General features: G+C 39.6%; 1 protein-coding gene across 2 annotated transcripts in view; it reads right to left on the bottom strand.

Annotated features, from left to right (window-relative positions):
* PRKD1 (protein kinase D1) overlaps positions 1–736 on the bottom strand; it is a 355,221-nt gene extending 354,485 nt beyond the window's left edge. For both annotated transcript variants that reach the window (XM_023227445.3, XM_023227446.3), the window contains exon 1: positions 137–736. In XM_023227445.3, coding sequence (XP_023083213.2) covers positions 137–400 — 264 coding nt within the window. In that variant the 5' untranslated portion in view covers positions 401–736. The remainder of the gene's footprint in view (positions 1–136) is intronic.
* Between the last annotated feature and the right edge of the window lie 17,805 nt (positions 737–18,541).

Below are 18,541 nucleotides of genomic sequence, written 5' to 3'. Positions count from 1 at the left end.
GTTGCTTCTAGAGCGCCGACGAGGCTGGCGGCCGGCCGAGCCCCGGGAGCCGGAAAGTTGGCGCAGAGAGGGCCAGCTGGGCAGCGCCCCCTGCGCCGCGGGGAGGCGCCGGGCTGGCAGCGGCGCGGCGACTTACCTTCTGGTCGACGATGGAGCAAGCCATCTCGCGGACGTGGGCCAGGCTGTAGTCCCCAGACGAGTCCTGCAACAGCAGCACCGGCTCACGGCTCAGGCCGATCTGCAGATGGAACGAGATGCCCCCGACCGGGGCCGCGACCGGAGCCAAGAAAGGCGCGGGCCCGGGCCCGGACCCTGGGACCAGTGCGGCGGCAGCTGCCGCAGCGGCCGCCGCCACGGGCAGCAGCGGGCTGGGCGGCCGCAGGACTGGAGGGGCGCTCATCGCTCAGCGGGGCGCGGGGCCGGGCAGCCGAGGGCTGGGGCCAGCGGCGCGGCAGCCGAAAAGTTTTGCAGCGGCTGAGCCAGGAGCTTCTTTCTCCGAGAGCCGAGACGGAAAATAAAAACTTTCCGGAAAAGTCCCCGCGCGGGGGGAGGGCGAGGGGATGAGGATCAGGAGGGGAGGGGACTGAGGGGAGGAGATGGGGAGGAGGGAAAATGGCCGAGGCAGGAGGACTCTCCGGCCCGGAGCGCGGCCGCCGGCGCGGGGCCCCCGGCACGGGGGAGGCGCCGCCGCCGCCGCCAAGAAGCTGCCGCCTGGCGCGCTCGGAAGGACGGGGCGGCGGGTCGGCGCGTCCGCGCGGCCAGAGCGCCGGGCGGGGGCGTGAGGGGCGGGGAAGGGGAGCTGGGGGCGGGCACTGCGGAGCCACCACCCGGCGGGCGCGGGAGTCGCAGGAGCAGTGGCCGCAGGGTGCCCGGTCGCCGCCCCCTCCGCCCGCAGTTCCCGAGGCCTGAGCCTCCGCGAGCCGGGATAGGACCGAGTGGCGGGGCTCGGAGCCGCCTCGGCAGGAGCGGCCCTTTCCTCCCTGCAGGAACTCCAGTCCTCGCGGGTCCCGCTGCCCCCACTGCGGACGGAGTGGATGGGGCGCACCTCCTCAGACCCGCTTCCTGGGGTTGCGAACTTCCCGGGCCCCACGGTCCCTGCCACCTCTTCCAAATGCTGGAGGACTACGCACTTCTACAAGTGAGGTGACTTTTGAGGAATTCAAGAATGCTGATCACAGCGGTTCCCCTTGGGTCTTACCTTCGGAGGGTCAAGGGAGGATGGGTCATCCGGAACCCATTTACATCCAGGCCTCTCTGGGAGCCCTGGGGTTTGTTGCCAAAGAGGGTAGGAAGCCAATCCACAGAAAGGGATTTAAACTTGTCCCTACCCTTTTTGTCGCTCTGACAGGCCATTACAGCCAACCCTACCTACTCCACCCCAGCTCCTAAGGCACCGGATATACACAGTGATCTAAGGAGAGGGTCGCTTTGGAAAGAAAAGGCATTGACTGCCCAAGGGCAGGAGGAGGGTCTGACGCGGTTTCCTTTCCTTTACCTTATTCTTTGCGCCTGAAGTTTCTCCTTTGGAGCTTCAGAAACTGTTTTCCTTCTCCTCTATCTGAAGTCTGTTATATAGGAGCAGTGCTCCCAAGTCCACCTCAGCCCCGCCACCATCATCACAAGCACAGCCATCAGGATTGTGCACAACCTGCCCTAATTTGGATCGTTTATTTTTGTTGTTTTGGCAGGATAGGGATTGTTTTACATTCGTTGGAGATGAATTCTAATTCTCTCCTCCCACCAGGGTGGGCTTCATGGTGTGCGACTGTGCAGTTGTAGAGGCCACAGCTCATAAGACCCGTGTTTGGTTTAATGCTCTGGAACAATAGTCTGCTGTCGCTGTTTTGTTCTTCTTCATAATTTTTAATCAAGGAGTCTTACATTTGTATTTTGCAATTGGCCACGCAGATTATGGAGTAAGCCCTGCCTCTCTCTTCTCCACTTCCCTAGACTTTCCCCTTCCCCTGCTTAAGTACACAGAAACATACCTAAGCAAACATTTTGTATTTTGTATAGTTTATTTTGTTCTGATTTATTTATTTATTTATTTATTTATTGTCTTCTGCTTGTGGCCTAAGATATTACAAGGTAGCTTCCTTTAGAACCATGTTCCCAGGGTCAGTAATGGAGCCTCAACACTGCAAGGCTGCACAACTACATTGAAGAGACTTGAATTTATTCTCTGAATTTGATGGTTTGATAAGGTCTACCTGTGTTTACATTTTCCCTGCGTAGTTACTTATGAGGTGGTCCTCTTCATCCATGATGCAGGTAGGTAATTTTCCTAATATTCTAGATTCAGCTAATCTAGGAGAACGGTGGAATTTTTCTTGATGAAATGCCTTTCTGCACTCCGTAGGAGGTTTTTTTTTTCTTTTAAATGTCCAAAACTATACTTAATTTTCTTTCAAATCAGAATAAAGTCAATATTCCACAGTTTTCTATTATCAAAAAAAAAAAAAAAGCTTGCTGGTCAGTTTACAAGAGACTTACAAAAAGCTATTTTCACTTGAGATTCTAGAGAGCTGAAGACATTCATGTTTTATAGATATCACAGCTACATGTTAAGGATTCCAGGCACTGTACTGGCACCCGTTGTACAGCTGTGAAGACAGGTGGTCCTTGCCCTAAAAAGATCACAGTGAAAAGGGGAGAGGGGATGGAGTAAAACCACAAATGATATTATTTCTAATCTTCATAATTGCAATAAATGTCTTGAACCGAATGGTGAAGACAGTGATTTGTGGGAGGAGGGGTGAAGAAATGGGCACTGCTTTGGACTGGGAATGAGAGAAGACTTCACTGAGAAGTTTACATTTGAGCCAAAATCTGGATGATAGAAAGGGTAAACTTCAGAAGAACTGGGGGAATAACATTGTAGGCACAGGTAACAGAGTGCAAAGACTCTAACACAGAAATATATTTAACATTTTCAAGGCATAGGAAAAGAGGGGCAAGTGCATGAGATGAGGTGGGAGAGCTAATAGAAGCCAGGTTACCAGGAGTCTTGAAAGCCATGGTAAAGTGTTTTTATTTTAATTCTCAGTGCACTGCCAACCCTTTGGAAGGTTTTAAAGCAGGGAATAATAAGATTAATTAGCATGTTTTAAAAGATTGCTGTCTGGATTTTGTGTGGATTATAATAGAAAAGGGTAAAAGTGGAGACACTAGGTAGGAGACTTGCTGTTTTTCAGTCTAGAAACATGGGTTAGACTCCTATGGTTGTAGAAGAGATGCTAAGGATGGAAAACTGCAGGCTCTATGTTGGCGGAAGTTCTTGCTGAATGAATCAGAGACATTTACAAGGAGTGAGAGAACAAGGGTGCCACAAAAGACTCCCAAGTTTCTGAGCAATTTGACTGATGGTGGTGCCAATAATTGAGACAGAAGATAGAGAGTGAGCAAGTTCAGGGAGAAATAAGATTTCTACTTTGACCATGTTGAGTTTGATATGCTGCTATATATTCAACTTAGAAATAACAACTAGAGTGGGATGGGTCCAGCATCCAGAAAAGAGAAGAGGGCCAGAAATACATTGAGAAATCTTCTCAGTGTGCAGAAGGCATTTCAATGTGAGATTAGATGAGAGCTCTAGAGAGAAAGAGTTTAAAGCACTTATCAGTTATGAGACTTAGAGGAACTTAAAAAAAACTGTATGAATAACTCCTTTTTAGACTGATTTATCAATAGTATGCAAGATTCATGTAGAGTGTTGGAAATAATTGAGAAGGAAACAGGAGAAGGAATTCTAAAGATGACCTAGAGAATTAACTTTACTTTAAAAAGGTGAAGTATTACTGAATGCAAAAGAGTGAATAAAGAAAAGCAAGAAGAAAAAAATCGTATATCCACCAGACCTGCCCATCGCAAGCAGAAAATTCCCATGGAGTTGGTTATTGCAATTTCTGTTGTAGGCACCTGAAATCTAACAGTTTTCCACTTGCTACTCACTTTTGCTGAATGACAAGGGAATGAATAAACAGATAATATCTATAACAAACCTGGTGTATATCTCTGGCAACTTTGAAATTGTACATAGAAAACTTGAAGGATTTGGGAAAATCTGGTTTTAATCTCATCTGGATGTTTTAATTTTGGAGAAGAAAAGAGGATATAGAAAGTGAATAGTAGCTTATATGAATTATATTCATGAAATGGGCTTTCATTTTTTAATCCTGGCTAAAAAGACAGGAATAATGGACTACTAGCAGTGACTGGGAGCACAACTTTGGAAAGAAAGTTTCACGCCCTAATCAAGACTCCACATAAAAGTGATGCGGACCTGCAAGGGTAAGAAAGTTTCACGCCCTAGACCGGGTGCAGTGGCTCACACCTATAATCCCAGCACTTTGGGAGGCTGAGGCAGGCAGATCATGAATGAGGTCAGGAGTTCGAGACCAGCCTGGCCAACATAGTGAAACCCCATCTCTACTAAAAATACAAAAAATTAGCCGGGTGTGGTGGCGGGCACCTGTAATCCCAGCTACTCGAGAGGTTGAGGCAGCAGAATCGCTTGAACCCGGGAGGCAGAGGTTGCAGTGAGTCGAGATCGCGCCATTGCACTCCAGCCCATGCAACGGTGTTAAGACTCCGTCTCAAATTAAAAAAAAAAAAAAAGAAAGAAAAGGAAAAAAAGGAGAAAGTTTCACGCCTTAATGACGACTTCACATAAAAGTGATGTGGACCTGCAAGGGTATGCAGAGGTATGTGGAGGTACTTCCAACAATTTTCAAAGATGAATCTTGATCTTGTTAGGTTGTCTTCAAAAGATAGTTGTATGTTCAAGTCACTTTGGAAATATACAATAATTCACAATAATCAGAAAGAGGGCTGAGAATAACCTGATTTGAGTGGTACTCAGCCTCACTCACTATATGCTTTGTCCAAATTAAATGGACAGCAGAGAAAGAAAAGTGAGTTAAAAAAACAAAAAAGTTTAAATCTGTGACTGAAAGGATCATATCCCCTAGTCCAAACATTTGCCAGCTTAAGAAATTGAGGATTACAGAAATTATATACCAATGTGGAAATCAGAGATTTGAAGGAGAAAGTATGGTTCCAGTATATGCTTCCTTTATATATTAATGAGCACTGCATGTTATGTACATGAAGATAAAGATTGATAGATGGATGACTATATGATTTAAAAATTTATTGTTGTTTACTTGCTTTAGAATGTTCATCTATAATTGTTCATCAGACCAGGTTAAATAAGGATAATGGCACAAAAGAAAAATAAGATGTTTCCAAATGGAGACATCAACCACAGACACCTGCCAAAACTCTTCTGCTAAAACCTGGTTTTGTGACAAAATGCTGCCTTATCTTGCTGATGGTTTCATGGACAATAAAAGGAAAGAAGATAAACTTGTTAACTTAATTTTTCACCAAGAAGAAAAACTAATTCATTCTTTAAGAAACCAAATTTCAGCCGGACACAGTGGCTCATGCCTATAATCCTAGCACTTTGAGAAGCCAAGGCAGATGGATCACGAGGTCAGGAGTTCGAGACCAGTCTGGCCAACATGGTGAGACCCTGACTCTAACAAAAAGACAAAAAATTAGCAGGGTGTTGTGTCAGGCACCTGTAATCCCAGCTACTTGGGAGGCTGAGGCAGGAGAATCACTTGAATCCGGGAAGTGGAGGTTGCAGTGAGCCAAGACCATGCCACTGCACTCCAGCCTGGGTAACAGAGCAAGACTCCACCCCCCCCCCCCAAAAAAAAAAAAAAAATAAAAATAAATAAAGAAAGAAAAGAAAGAGAAAGAAAGAAAGACGCCAGATTTCTGTGTATGATCCTAGAATCAGAGACCCCAAAAGGACAGGAGGCCCTTGAAGAAAAGCTTTCAACTATAAAATCACAAATGATCCAGGTGAGGAATAAATGCAGAAACCAGTGTGACTGCACCTCAAGTTTTGGATGAGTATGAACAGGCCAAGAAAATGAACAAAAATAGAGATGGGAATATGAACAAGAGTAAATAGAAATTATTATAAGCTAAAAACAATCAATTAGCTTTAATAGGTCTATGTTATATATTAACGGTGCTCTTGGGAAATTTTATGTTATGTTATAGAACAAGGGCTTATGACCTGCTTCTTATTAGGACTTAGGGTTCTCTCTAGGCCCTAATGGGTACAGTTAGACATCCTGCCTCACTTTCAACCAAGCAGCTCTCCTTTCATTTGTTAATATACCAGGGTCCCACAAATGTTTGAAAATAAAAGTTCCTTTTGCTAACAAACCTGAAATTCTTTAGTGTGGTGGGATGTGAATGAGCTCTGGGGAAAAGGCTGATCTAATTTTGATGTTAAATCTGCCACTTATTAGTGTTGTGGCTCAGAGGAGAGATGGCTGGTTTCTCACCTAACCATCTCCACTAACTGTGGCTGGAGCCCCAGTCACCTCATTTGTAAAGTAAAAAATTCAACTACTCAAGAGTTGTGAACATTAAATGATTTAGTGTATATAAAAGCATATAACACAGTGCCTGCCACACATTAATCACCCCCAAAATGCTAGTTATTATCAACTATATTAGTCCAAACATCATTTCTGCCAGCCACATTACTTATTATAATGTTAAAACAACAGAGAAAGCAAGCCTAACTCCATTTTGCTTGGTTTCTCTAGCAAAATAAAAGGATGTAAAAAGATGGTTAAAAGAAAATTGAAGCTCAAAATAAGTGAAAAGATGGTCACACATTGTCTAAATAGGAGATGAGCACTGAAATAATCACAAGACTGTACTGATGGATGTATTGCAAATATCTTATTCTTGGAGAGAAGCAAATACCTTGATTTTCAGAAAGATTTCAAAATGTAGACCAGTGAGTTTAGCATCAATAATCAGCAAAATTCTAAATGAGATTATTTAAACAAATGGTTCATGAACAATTACGAATTAAAAGTAGTTCCTAAAAGCAGGCATGAGTTAACTAAAATAAATGTTGTTATATTACTTGCTATTCTAACTTCAAATTGGAGGAGAACATTACAGACATTTGTTTTTTCTGAATTTCAACCAAAATGGAACTATTTTGGTTGTCTTCACTATTGGAGGACATTTTTATCTGCTTATGTTCATCAACAGGCTGAAAGAATAAATCCAGCTACCAGTGTTTAAGTCTTTACAAGAAGGGAGAATGAAGGAAAAGTTAGTATCCCTGGAACCAATGGTCCTTGAGAAGAAGATTGAAAGAATTACATCTTTATTTAAAAAATTTAAAAAAGAAGTACTGCTGTTAATGTTTCCTTCAAACTATATTTCTCTAACTTTTAAAGGCATGAGTAAACTTTAAATTCTTTTGTCCAAAACGTTGATGATTTTAACCATATGCTTTTTATGCATATCCAAAATACCTACCTACATTTGCATTTTTATGCTATATTATGTTTTTTGGTAAGACTTGATTTCCTAAATATCATTCCATCCTAGACAGTAAAAACTCTGCTATTCTCATAAGAACTAAAGTCTGCTGGTTCCAAGGTATCATAAAATTTGCTCAGGTTCCCTGTAGAAAACAGAATGAAATCACCACTTTAACACTTTTTCCTTCAACTTCGGTATACTCAGAAGGCTATTGCTTAGAGTTGCCAACTCTAATTGTGCACATTGGCTTTTACTAAGTCAATCCAACATTCAAATTCAGAAACCATTAACAGCAGTATATTTATTTTTTATAAAGATGCAGTTTTTCTAATCATATTTTCAAGGCCCATTGGTTCCAGAAATACAAACTTTCCTCCATTCTCACTGGGTGAGTGTCATAGTGAGACATCTTCTAGTATGAATATCAGTATATCCCATTTGTTGATACTATTCTGTAAGCTACTTTATTCTCTTTAATACATGTCATTTTATGAGACTATACATTTTTTATTCAGTATGTTTTACTAAAAACAATGACTAAATTTTGAAAAATTAATAAAACAGAATAAAGGAGGTACAATTAATTCAAAGTTGCTTTTTGGGTTTCTTCCTGGAAAAAATATTTTTGAGCTGAAATTTCTTGTGTGTGGTTTCTGCTGCTTGATTTGGAAAATACAAATTTTTAAGGGAAAGAATCTGGAAGATTTATTTATTGGTGACATAACCAGGGAAAAATAGTTTTTAATAGCTTAAGAAAAAGTAATTCGCTTTTCTTGGCTTAGGAAAATTTTAAATGGCATTATTTCTAAAATTCACTTATTACTATAATATGCATATTCCACTAGGATAAAAGTCTACATAATTAAAATAAGATCATTTACATGGAATTGAAATTATATTTTATTTAATCATCTGCATTCTCTTTACTAATTCTTATCCTCAAACATACAATCCCAAAAATTATTTATGTTGTAAGCACACTGACTTTCTTTGTCTTACATTGCTTTTTAAAAATGTAATTATTTACTTATTTGATCTTATATGTATTTGAACTAAAAAGCTCTGCTCCATACATCTATAAATAGAGTATTTACTTCATGAGTTAAATATTTTATATCTATTTTAACTATATAAAGTCTTTCTATATTAATATAGTATTTTGTATTTTTATAAATACGTTTTGTTTTATTTAATCATTCAGTCATCTAGAGTATCCAGGAAAACTGAAGTCTTCATAAACTGAAAAAAGCATAACATTTTAGATTTGTTTCACAGTGTATTCAAGAAAAGGACTATGTATTTTTCTTACTCTTTTAGATGAAGAAGAACATTCTAGGGTCCCTAACCTTTGCACTTTGCTGCTCCGATTGAAGGCCAAAGTTGACAAGTGTCAATAATTGGATTTGAATGCTTGTTGGTCTGTCTGTGCAACAGCAGTTCTATCAATGCTCAGAACATCTTGGTCTTCTCTCTTTATTTTTTCTTTCAATACATGTTCATCTAGATTTGACCCTCCAAATTGGACTTTTAAAAAATCACTTATTTGGCCGGGTACAATGGCTCACACCTGTAATCCCAGCACTTTGGGAGGCCAGTTCAAGACTAGCCTGGCCAAAGTGGTGAAAATCTGTCTCTGCTAAAAATACAACATTTAGCCGGGCGTGGTGGCGAGTGCCTATAATCCCAGCTACTTGGGAGGCTGAGGCAGAAGAATCACTTGAACCAGGGAAGCAGAGGTTGCAGTGGGCCGAGATCCCACCACTGTACTCTAGCCTGGGCGACAAGAGTGAAACTCCATCTAAAAATTAAAAAATAAAAAATAAAAGTCACTTATTTAAGTAAATTCTACCTGCTGTCAAGAAACAAAACAATTTAAACTGTCAGTGAGGAAGATGCATTTAACTTTTTTTCTTTTACCAAACATATTTTCTTTGTTTTAAAATAGAATTCTAAATACTATATAATTAAATAACAAAAGATTTTATGTGGTTTTTATTTATGATTTATCATCTGTGTTCTTCTCAGAAACAAGAAAGCCATTTTTATGCACAGAAAATTTGTATCAAAACAACTACCACAAATATCTGTAATAACGAGAACAATTACTGATATAACATTTAGTTCTATGCCTCCTCACAGCCAAAGCAAGAGAGGAAAACAATGTGGTTTTTAATTATCAATGTTTGATTTTTAGCAAAAATTTTAGATGCAATTATCACAGATATTCATACTGTATAAGATATAGGCAAACATTTACACTCTGGGCTTCCTAAGGACAAGACTCTTGTTTCACTGACTTTATATCCCTTAGCACCGGAATATAGCTAATGTTTATTAATGTACTTTTAAAATAAAACTGTTCAACTACAGTTTAAAGATTCAAAACTTGCAAACTTTTGTTTTAAGATGGAAGGTTTATTTTATATCCACCCTATACAAAAGCTCGGGTCACACAAATCAGCTGTAAATCAGACAGACATATCCTTGTGAGACTAAGTTAATGAGGTTCAGATAGGTTCCATTCTTGTGATTCGTGTGACTCAGTATGCCTTGCTTGAAATAGTTAGCTCCCCTGTCCTAATCTGGGTATAGGACTTTCTTAGGGCTATTACTCTAGCACCTATCCTATAATATTGATTTTACTTGTATCCTATTCCTGGTAGAACCATTTTGTAATTATCTCTGCATAACCCTCTTCAAGTGTCCCCAGAACAAAGTATTATATCTGGCATAGAATAGGTACTCATATTTGATAATAGTTCAATAATTGTTTACTCAATAAGTCAATGACCAGAACTTAAAATGCCTCCACAAAATGGACAGCATTACTTAATGGCCTAGCTTCCAAAAAATCAGTCGCCTCGGCTCATGTTTTTATTTGGGTAATAACATGTATTGTTCTCTTTCTGATTGTAAAGCTAATACATGTTAATTTAGAAAATGTGGAAAACTCACGTCTAAATTAAAAAGTAAAAATTATCTGTAATCTCCCAATTCAGTGTTAATACTAACCTCCTTTATTTTTTCTATGTACAGGTTATGTGTGGACTCGTATTATAAATATTGTTTCGTAATCTGATTTTTAAACTTAATATACCAAAGCATTTTTCCAAAGTCATTAAATATTCTTCCAAAACATCATTTGGGAAGGCTGCAGAGTGTTTTAGAATATGGTCTGTGACTCCCTATGGTTGAATATTTACTTTTTTCTTGGTTTTTGCTAGCATACTTGGAAATGGCAAATAAGGTCACTGCTACTTGGTCAGAAAATATAATCATAAACTGAAACAAAGATTTAGAAATTCAGTTGCAGGAAAAAAATATAAATTAAGACTAATAAATTGTGGAAAGGATTGGCTGTGCTAACAAGGATTATGTCTCAAGACTTAAAATACAGTCATTTAAAGATGCAAGAAATTGCAAAGAATTCATAATTATGAAACACGTTAAGATGACATAAAATCTAGAAAATTATTTTTTATATTATCAAGACATTGTGTAGATTTTTAAAAATTGAATATTCTCGCCGGGCTCAGTGGCTCATACCTGTAATCCCAGCACTTTGGGAGGCCAAGGTGGGTGGATCACCTGAGTTCAGGAGTTCGAGACCAGCCTGACCAATATGGTGAAACCCTGTCTCTACTAAAAATACAAAAATTAGCCAGGCATGGTGGTGCACTCCTGTACTCCCAACTACTTGGGAGTTTGAGACAGAAGAATTGCTTGAACCCCAGAGGAAGATGAATATCCAAAAAAAAAATTTTTTTTTTGAATATTCAAATCAAATTTGACACCCCAAGAGAATATCAGTTCAGTTCTGGTGTCAGAAATCAAAACGGTGATGTATGCTATATCTAGAAAGTAAGTGATAGAATATGTATGTGTATATTTTTACTGTATTTTATTATGACAGAAATTAATTAACTTGATGAAATATCACTGTCAAGTGAAATTGTAAAGTGGTATTAGCTTTACTGCATTTAATTTTCCTCCCAACTGTATTTTTTTCTAGTCCTCCCAACCATACTTTTTTCTAGTCCTTTGTTAATTGGCTAGAAATGTAAGTGCCAATCAAATCTTTTTAATGCTAAAGTATAGCACTTTAAAAACCATCAGCACATGATTCAAAAGCAGATGAAATAAAAGGATGTTTAAAACTGATTTGTGAAGCCTAGTAAAATTGTGTTAAATGAAAACTTTTCATTTTAACAATCAAATCTATTTTTTAAACTTGCAAAGTCATAGACTTGAGTAGTGATACAATTGATAAAATAATTTAGTTGCCTAAATTAACATAGTTTAAAAAATAATTAAGCAACACAAAATTATTTGGCCTATAGCATTTGCTTGGTTCATCTTCAAATGATGCCTGTCTGGTATCTAACAAACCATGTACTTAAGTAATTAAATTGCATATCCGTGGAACACTTTAGCAGCCCACAGCTTTGAAACAATTGAGAGAAGGCTAGCTTCTTTCGAATGAATATGTCTAACATACACACTCATACCCGTGTACTGTATTAGTCAAACTAAACCTATAGGCATTATAAAATAGCCTTCTTAGCCTCATCTCAAAAATACAGAATTCAGCTGGGCAAGGTGGCTCATACCTGTAATTCCAGCACTTTAGGAAGTCAAGGTGAAAAGACTGTTCGAGGCTAGGAGTTCCAGACCAACCTGGGCAACACAACAATATCCTGTCTCTACAAGAAAATAAAAAGTTAATTGGTGTGGTGGCATGCACCTGTAGTCTTGAACTCGTATGCTCAAGTAATCCTCCCACTTCAAACTCCCAAATAATCTTAGCTGCCATAGAAGTTCAAGATTACAGTTAGCTGTGATCGTGCCACTGCTCTCCAGCATGGGCAACAGAGTGAGATGCTGCCTCTAAAAAAAAAAAAAAAAAAAAAATCAAACAAACAAAAATACAGAATTTTTTTTTTAATGTCACAATTGTGAATATGAATGTTATGGACTGAATTGTATCCCTACCAAAATTGATATGTTGAAACCCTAACCCCAGTACCTCAGAATGTGATTACATTTGGAGATAGGGCATTTGAAGGGGTAATTAAGTTAAAATGAAGCCATTAGGTGTGGGCTCTAATCCAGTATGACTGGTGTCCTTATAAGAGGAATTGAGGGCACACAGAAAGATGTGCACAGAAGGAGGACCATGTGCAAAGACGACGAGAAGATGGCCATCTGCAATTCAAAGAGAAAGACTCACAGAAACCGATCCTACCAGCACCTTAATCTTGGACTTCCAGCCTCCAGAATTGTGAGAAAATAAAATTTTGCTGCATAAGCCACTGTTTTTGTCTATTTTCTGTTGTTATAACTGAATACATGAGACTAGACAATTTATAAAGAAAATACTTATTTCTTACACTTCTGGAGGCTAGGAAGTCCAAGATTTTGGTGTGGGAAACTAGTAAAGGCTTCCTTGCTGCATCATAACATCGCAGAGGGCATGATGTGAAGAGAGGGCAAGAGCATGTTTCAGCTCAGTTCCTGCTTCCTCATTTTATAAAACTACCAATCCCATCATGAGGAACCCCACTTTGATGATCTTATCTAATCCTAATTACCTCCCAAAGGCCCTACCTCCAATCAACACATAAATTTGAGCATTAAGTTTCCAACACATGAAATTTGGGGGACACATTCAAATGATAGCAGCCAACAGGTCTTCGGCATTTTGTTATGCCAGCCTGATATGGTTTGGATCTGTGTTCCCACCCAAATCACATGTTCAATTGTAGTACCCAGTGTTGGAGGTGGGGCCTGGTAGGAAGTGCCTGGATCATGGAGGTGGATCTTTCATGAATGCTTTAGCGCCATCCCTTGGTGGTGTTTGTGATAGAGTTCTCAAAAGATCTGATTGTTTAAAAGTATGGGGCACCTCTCCCCACTCTTCCTCCTGCTCCAGCCATGGGAAGTACTGGCTTTTTCTTTGCCTTCTACCATAATTATCTGTTTCCTGAGGCCTCCCCAGAACCCGAGGAGATGCCAGCATCATGCCTGCCGTACATCCCGCAGAACCGTAAGCTCATTAAACTTCTCTTCTTTATAAATGAGCCAGTCTTAGCAGTCTTAGGTATTTCTTTATAGCAGTGTGCGAATGGACTAATACAGAAAATTGGTACTGAGGAGTGGGACATTGCTATAAAGATACTTGAAAATGTGGAAGCGGCTTTGGAACTGGGTAATGGGCAGAGATTGGAAGAGTGGAGGAGAGCTCAGAAGAAGTCAAGAAAATGAGGGAAAGTTTGGAACTTCCTAGAGACTTGTTAAATTGTTCTGACCAAAATGCTGATAGTGATATGGACAGGGAAGTCCAGGCTGAGGAGGTCTCAGATGGAAATGAAGAACTTATTGGGAACTGGAGTAAAGGTCACTTTTGTTAGGCCTTGGCGAAGAGCTTGGTTGTATTCTGCCCCTGCCCCAGGGATCTGTGGAACTATGAACTTGAGAGTGATGATTTAGTGTATCTAGTGGAAGAAATTTCTAAGCAACAACGCATTCAAGATGTATCTTGGCTACTTCTAACAACTTATATGCATAAGCAAATAAATTACCTAAAACTCAAACATATTTAAAAGGGAAGCAGAACGTAAAAGCTTGGAAAATTTGCAGCCTGGTGATGTTGAGGGGGGCGAAGCCCATTTTCAAGGGAGGAATTCAAGCAGGCTGGGGAAATTTGCGTAAGTAGAAAGGAGTCAAATGCTGATAACGAAGACAATGGAAAAAAGGCCTCTGAGGCATTTTAGAGAACTTCAAGGCCTTCCCCCCATTGCAGGCCCAGAGACCTAAGAGGGAAATAGGTTTTGTGGGTCAGGTCCAGGGCCCTGCCATCCTGAACAGACTTGGGACACTGCTCACTGTGTCCTAGCCACTCCAGCTCCAGCCGTAGGTCAAAGGGGCCCAGGTAGAGCTTCGGCTACTGCTTCAGAGGGTACACAAGCCATAAGCCTGGTGGCTTCCATGTGGTGTTAACCTGCAAATATGCAGAATGTAAGAGTTGAGGTTAGGGAGCCTTCACCTAGATTTCAGGGGATGTATGGAAAAGCATGCATGACCAGGCAGAAGCCTGCTGCACGGGTGGTTCCCTCATGGAGAACTTCTAGTTGGGCAGTATCAAGGGGAAATGTGGGGTTGAGGGCCCCACACAGAGTTCTCACTGGGGCACTGCCTAGTGGAGCTATGAGAAGAGGCCCACCATCCTGCAAAACCCAGAATGGTAGATCCACTGACACCTTGCACCATGTCCCTGGAAAAGCCACAAGCACTCAACACCAGCCCATAAAAGCAGGTGTCGGGGCTGACCCCTGAAAAGCCACAGGAGCAGGGCTGCCCAAGGCCTTAGGCACCCACTCCTTGAACTAGTGGACTCTGGATGTGAGACATGGAGTCAAAGGAGATTATTTTGGAGCTTTAAGATTTAATGACATTCTGATGGGTTTCAGGCTTCTGTGGGGCCTGTAGCCCCTTTCTTTTGGCTGATTTCTCCCTTTTGGAATGGGAGTATTTATCCAATGCTTGTACTCCCATTGTATCTTGGGAGTAACTGACTTGTTTTTGATTTTACCGTCTCAGAGGTGGAAGGGATTAGCCTTGTCTCAGATGAGACCTTGGACTTTTGATTTAATGTTGAATTAAGAATCTGGGGACTGTTGGGAAGGCAATATTGTATTTTTCAATGTGAGAAGGACATGAGATTTGAGAGGGGCCAGGGGTGGAATGATATGGTTTGGATCTGTGTTCCCATCCAAATCTCATGTTCTATTGTCATTCCCATTGTTGGAGGCGAAGCCTGGTGGGAGGTGATTGGATCATGGGGGTGGATCCATCATGAATGGTTTAGCACCAACCCCTTTGTGCTATCTCATGATAGAATTCTTGCGAGATCTTGTTTAAAAGTGTGTGGCACCTCCCGCCTTTCTCTCTCTCCCTCCTGCTCAGGCCATAGGAGGTGCCACCTCCCCCTTCACCTTCCACCTAGACTGTAAGTTTCCCAAGGCCTCCGCAGGAGCCGAGCAGATGCTGCCTTGCTTCCTGTACAACCTGAAGAACTGTGAGCCAATTAAACCTCTTTCCTTATAAACTACCCAGTCTCAGGTATTTCTTTACAGCAGTATGAGAAGAAACTAATAGACAACCCCAGCAAAGGCAGTAGCATATAATGTATTTGAGAAGAAGGAATATATATGCACACAGAGCACAAAACACACCAGTCTATGATCCTGGACCACTAAGCCTGGGATAAAATAACCTCTTTCAGATATTTTTACCATTTCAGTTCCATGAGAAAAGTGTGTGAGGAGAATATATTACTGAAAAATGTCCAGAATTACTAAATTAATAAGGTAGTGCAACCCTGAACTTAACTCAGAAAACAGGATAATACACCCTTTTAAATCAAACCAATTTTACTGTTTTTCTTTAACAATTACATGTATGAGATCAATCTCGATTAGATGATTGTAATAAAAATGGAATAGAACTTTACTCTTGAGGAAATTAGTACATTAGAATTTAAAGATGCTTTAAATAAATAAAACATAAATAGAAACAATTTTTATGTGGTATTTCATATCTTTTAGAAGGCATTCTAGTGAGAATTATTTGGAGACTTTTAGAGGAAAAAATGGTGGTCTTAGAGACTATCTTGCCCAGTGCTTCATTTTAGAGGTGAAAGAAATGAATGCCCCAAATTGTATGAGTTAGTAGAAGAGTTAGGCCCAGAAATGACTCAGCAATGCTTACAACTCTGCTCTGCATTTATCTCTGCACCCCATTAGTAAAAAAATTTAAGCATATACCTTCTATATATGTGTTTGTATATTTATTTGTAACTTAATATATACATAATTATATTATATGATTGGTATAAAATATATACAAAAGTTGAAATGTAAAAGGGCATTTACAGGGCTTCCAATTCTGGATAACATGGAATAGATGTATTTCTCTTTATTCCTCCTGCTAAGTATAGCTACAAACTCTGGACATAATAGAAATACAGGGGACTCTAAAAGTGAAGAGAAGAAGAAAGACTGACTAGAGATCTTGACACCCATAGAATAACGTAGAAGTGTATCCCTGTGTTTTCTTATTGCCTCGTATATCTTAGATGGGTGCTGGAGAACCCTGCAACCTGAAAACACCAACAGATGCAAACAAAGGAGTGCTAAGAAAATCCTGCTTTCTCTAGGATGGGAAGGGGCAGCCAAACAGGCAAAAACTTTGAGAGAATAATTTCAACATAACACCATGGGAAAAACTGACCCAAAGCCCCAGAGGGAAAACTATACTTCAACCCTCATCACCCCTCAATAAGAGAAAACCCTCCCTGCCCCAGGCACACACATACAATACCCATCACCCTGCCCCTGGTGCAGTATCATTGAAAGACTATTAGCCAGTCTGGACTTTGAGTTCTGCCAGGTATCAACAATCTCCTATCAGTAGAGAGCACTTGGTAAACCCAGACTTCCAACCCATCCCAGCCATAATAAGACATTCCATCCCCTACTACTGAAGTGATGTCAGCAGAGGCCTAGTGAGGAGCCTGAAATTCCATTCCCATCCAGCAATGAATTGCACCTCCCTATTAAAATGGCAATGGAAACTGAGTGGGGAATTGGACTTCCCCTACAACCTGGCAGTAATAAGATGGTACCTGCCATACTCTTCTGGCACAGTGTCAAGGGAATCTTGCTAAAACAGAAGATGCAAATAAAACCCTAATGATCCTAAAACAATATCAAAAATGTCTAGAACACAATCAAAAGTACTGTCACATCAAGAACGAGGAAATCCTAATTTGCATGACAAAAGATAGGTAACAGATACCACCACCTAGATGTCAAAGATGTTGATATTATCTGACAATTATTTTAACTTGGACATTATAAAAAGACTTCAATAAACAATTAGAAATATGCTTGAAACAAATGAAAAAATAGACTCAAAAATAAATAGAAAGCTTTAGCAAAAAAAAGTCATTTTAGCGAAAAAAAAAAAAAGAAAATTTCACAACTGAAAAAAGTAATAACTGAATATCCAGTAAAAATCTCACCAAATTGACTCAACAGACTAAAAAAGACAAAATATCTATGGACTTGACAATAGAACAATGGAAGTCACCAGTCTGAGCAAGAGAAAAACTAGACTGAAACAAACAGACAAAAAAATAGACAGAGCTTAAGGTCTCATTGAGATGATAAAAAGGTTTGCCATTCATGATATTAGAGTCCCACAGAGAAGAAAGAGGGCATATTCAAATAATTAATAGCTAAACATTTCTATAATTTGACAAAATACATAAACCTACAAATTCAAGCAGTTGAACAAACCATAACAGGGTAAACCAAAGGCATTCCGTACCAAGTTACATCAGAATCAAACTTCTGAAAACTAAAGGAAAATATCTTAAAAAGAGTGAGAAAGAAATAACACCTCGCCTGTAGAAGAAAAATAATTCCAATGAAAGTGGGTTTCTCATGAGAATCCATGAAGGCTAGAAAGAAGCTGCACAATATCGTTCAATGTAGAAGGAAGAAAATCTCTCAACCCAAAATTCTATATCCAGTCAAAATATCCTTTAAGAATAAAGGAAAAATCAAGACATTCTCAGTTAGAAGAAAACTAAACAGAATTTGTTCTCTAGATGACCTACCCTAAAAAAAGAGCTAATGGAAATTATTGAAACAGAAAGAAAATAATAAAAGAAGGGAACCTGGAACACAGATAAGGAAGAAATAACAATAGAAAAAGTAAATACACAGGAAATGCAATAAACTTTCTGCTCTTGAATTTTTAAAATAATATCTGATGGTTGAAAGACAATTGTAACATTCTTGTTATGATGTGGTTCTCAATGTATGTAGAGAAAATAGTTTATGCAATTTTGTTATCAATAGGGGAGCCAAGGGGACTTAAGGAGAGGTAAGGTTTCTACACTTCATTCAAATGGATAAAAATTTGTTACCAGAATACTATAATAAGTTATGTATGTATAATATGAAATCTAAAGCAACCATTAAAAAACTATACAAATATACAATAAAGTATTTTACAGGTAAATTAGAATTACTTTTTAAAATGCTCAAATAGCACATAGGAAAGCAGAAAAATATAGAAAAGGAAAACAGGGGATTAA

Source organism: Piliocolobus tephrosceles, chromosome 6 (genome assembly GCF_002776525.5).
Source record: "Piliocolobus tephrosceles isolate RC106 chromosome 6, ASM277652v3, whole genome shotgun sequence".
Classification (NCBI taxonomy): domain Eukaryota; kingdom Metazoa; phylum Chordata; class Mammalia; order Primates; family Cercopithecidae; genus Piliocolobus; species Piliocolobus tephrosceles.
This window is presented reverse-complemented; position numbering and strand designations above follow the sequence as displayed.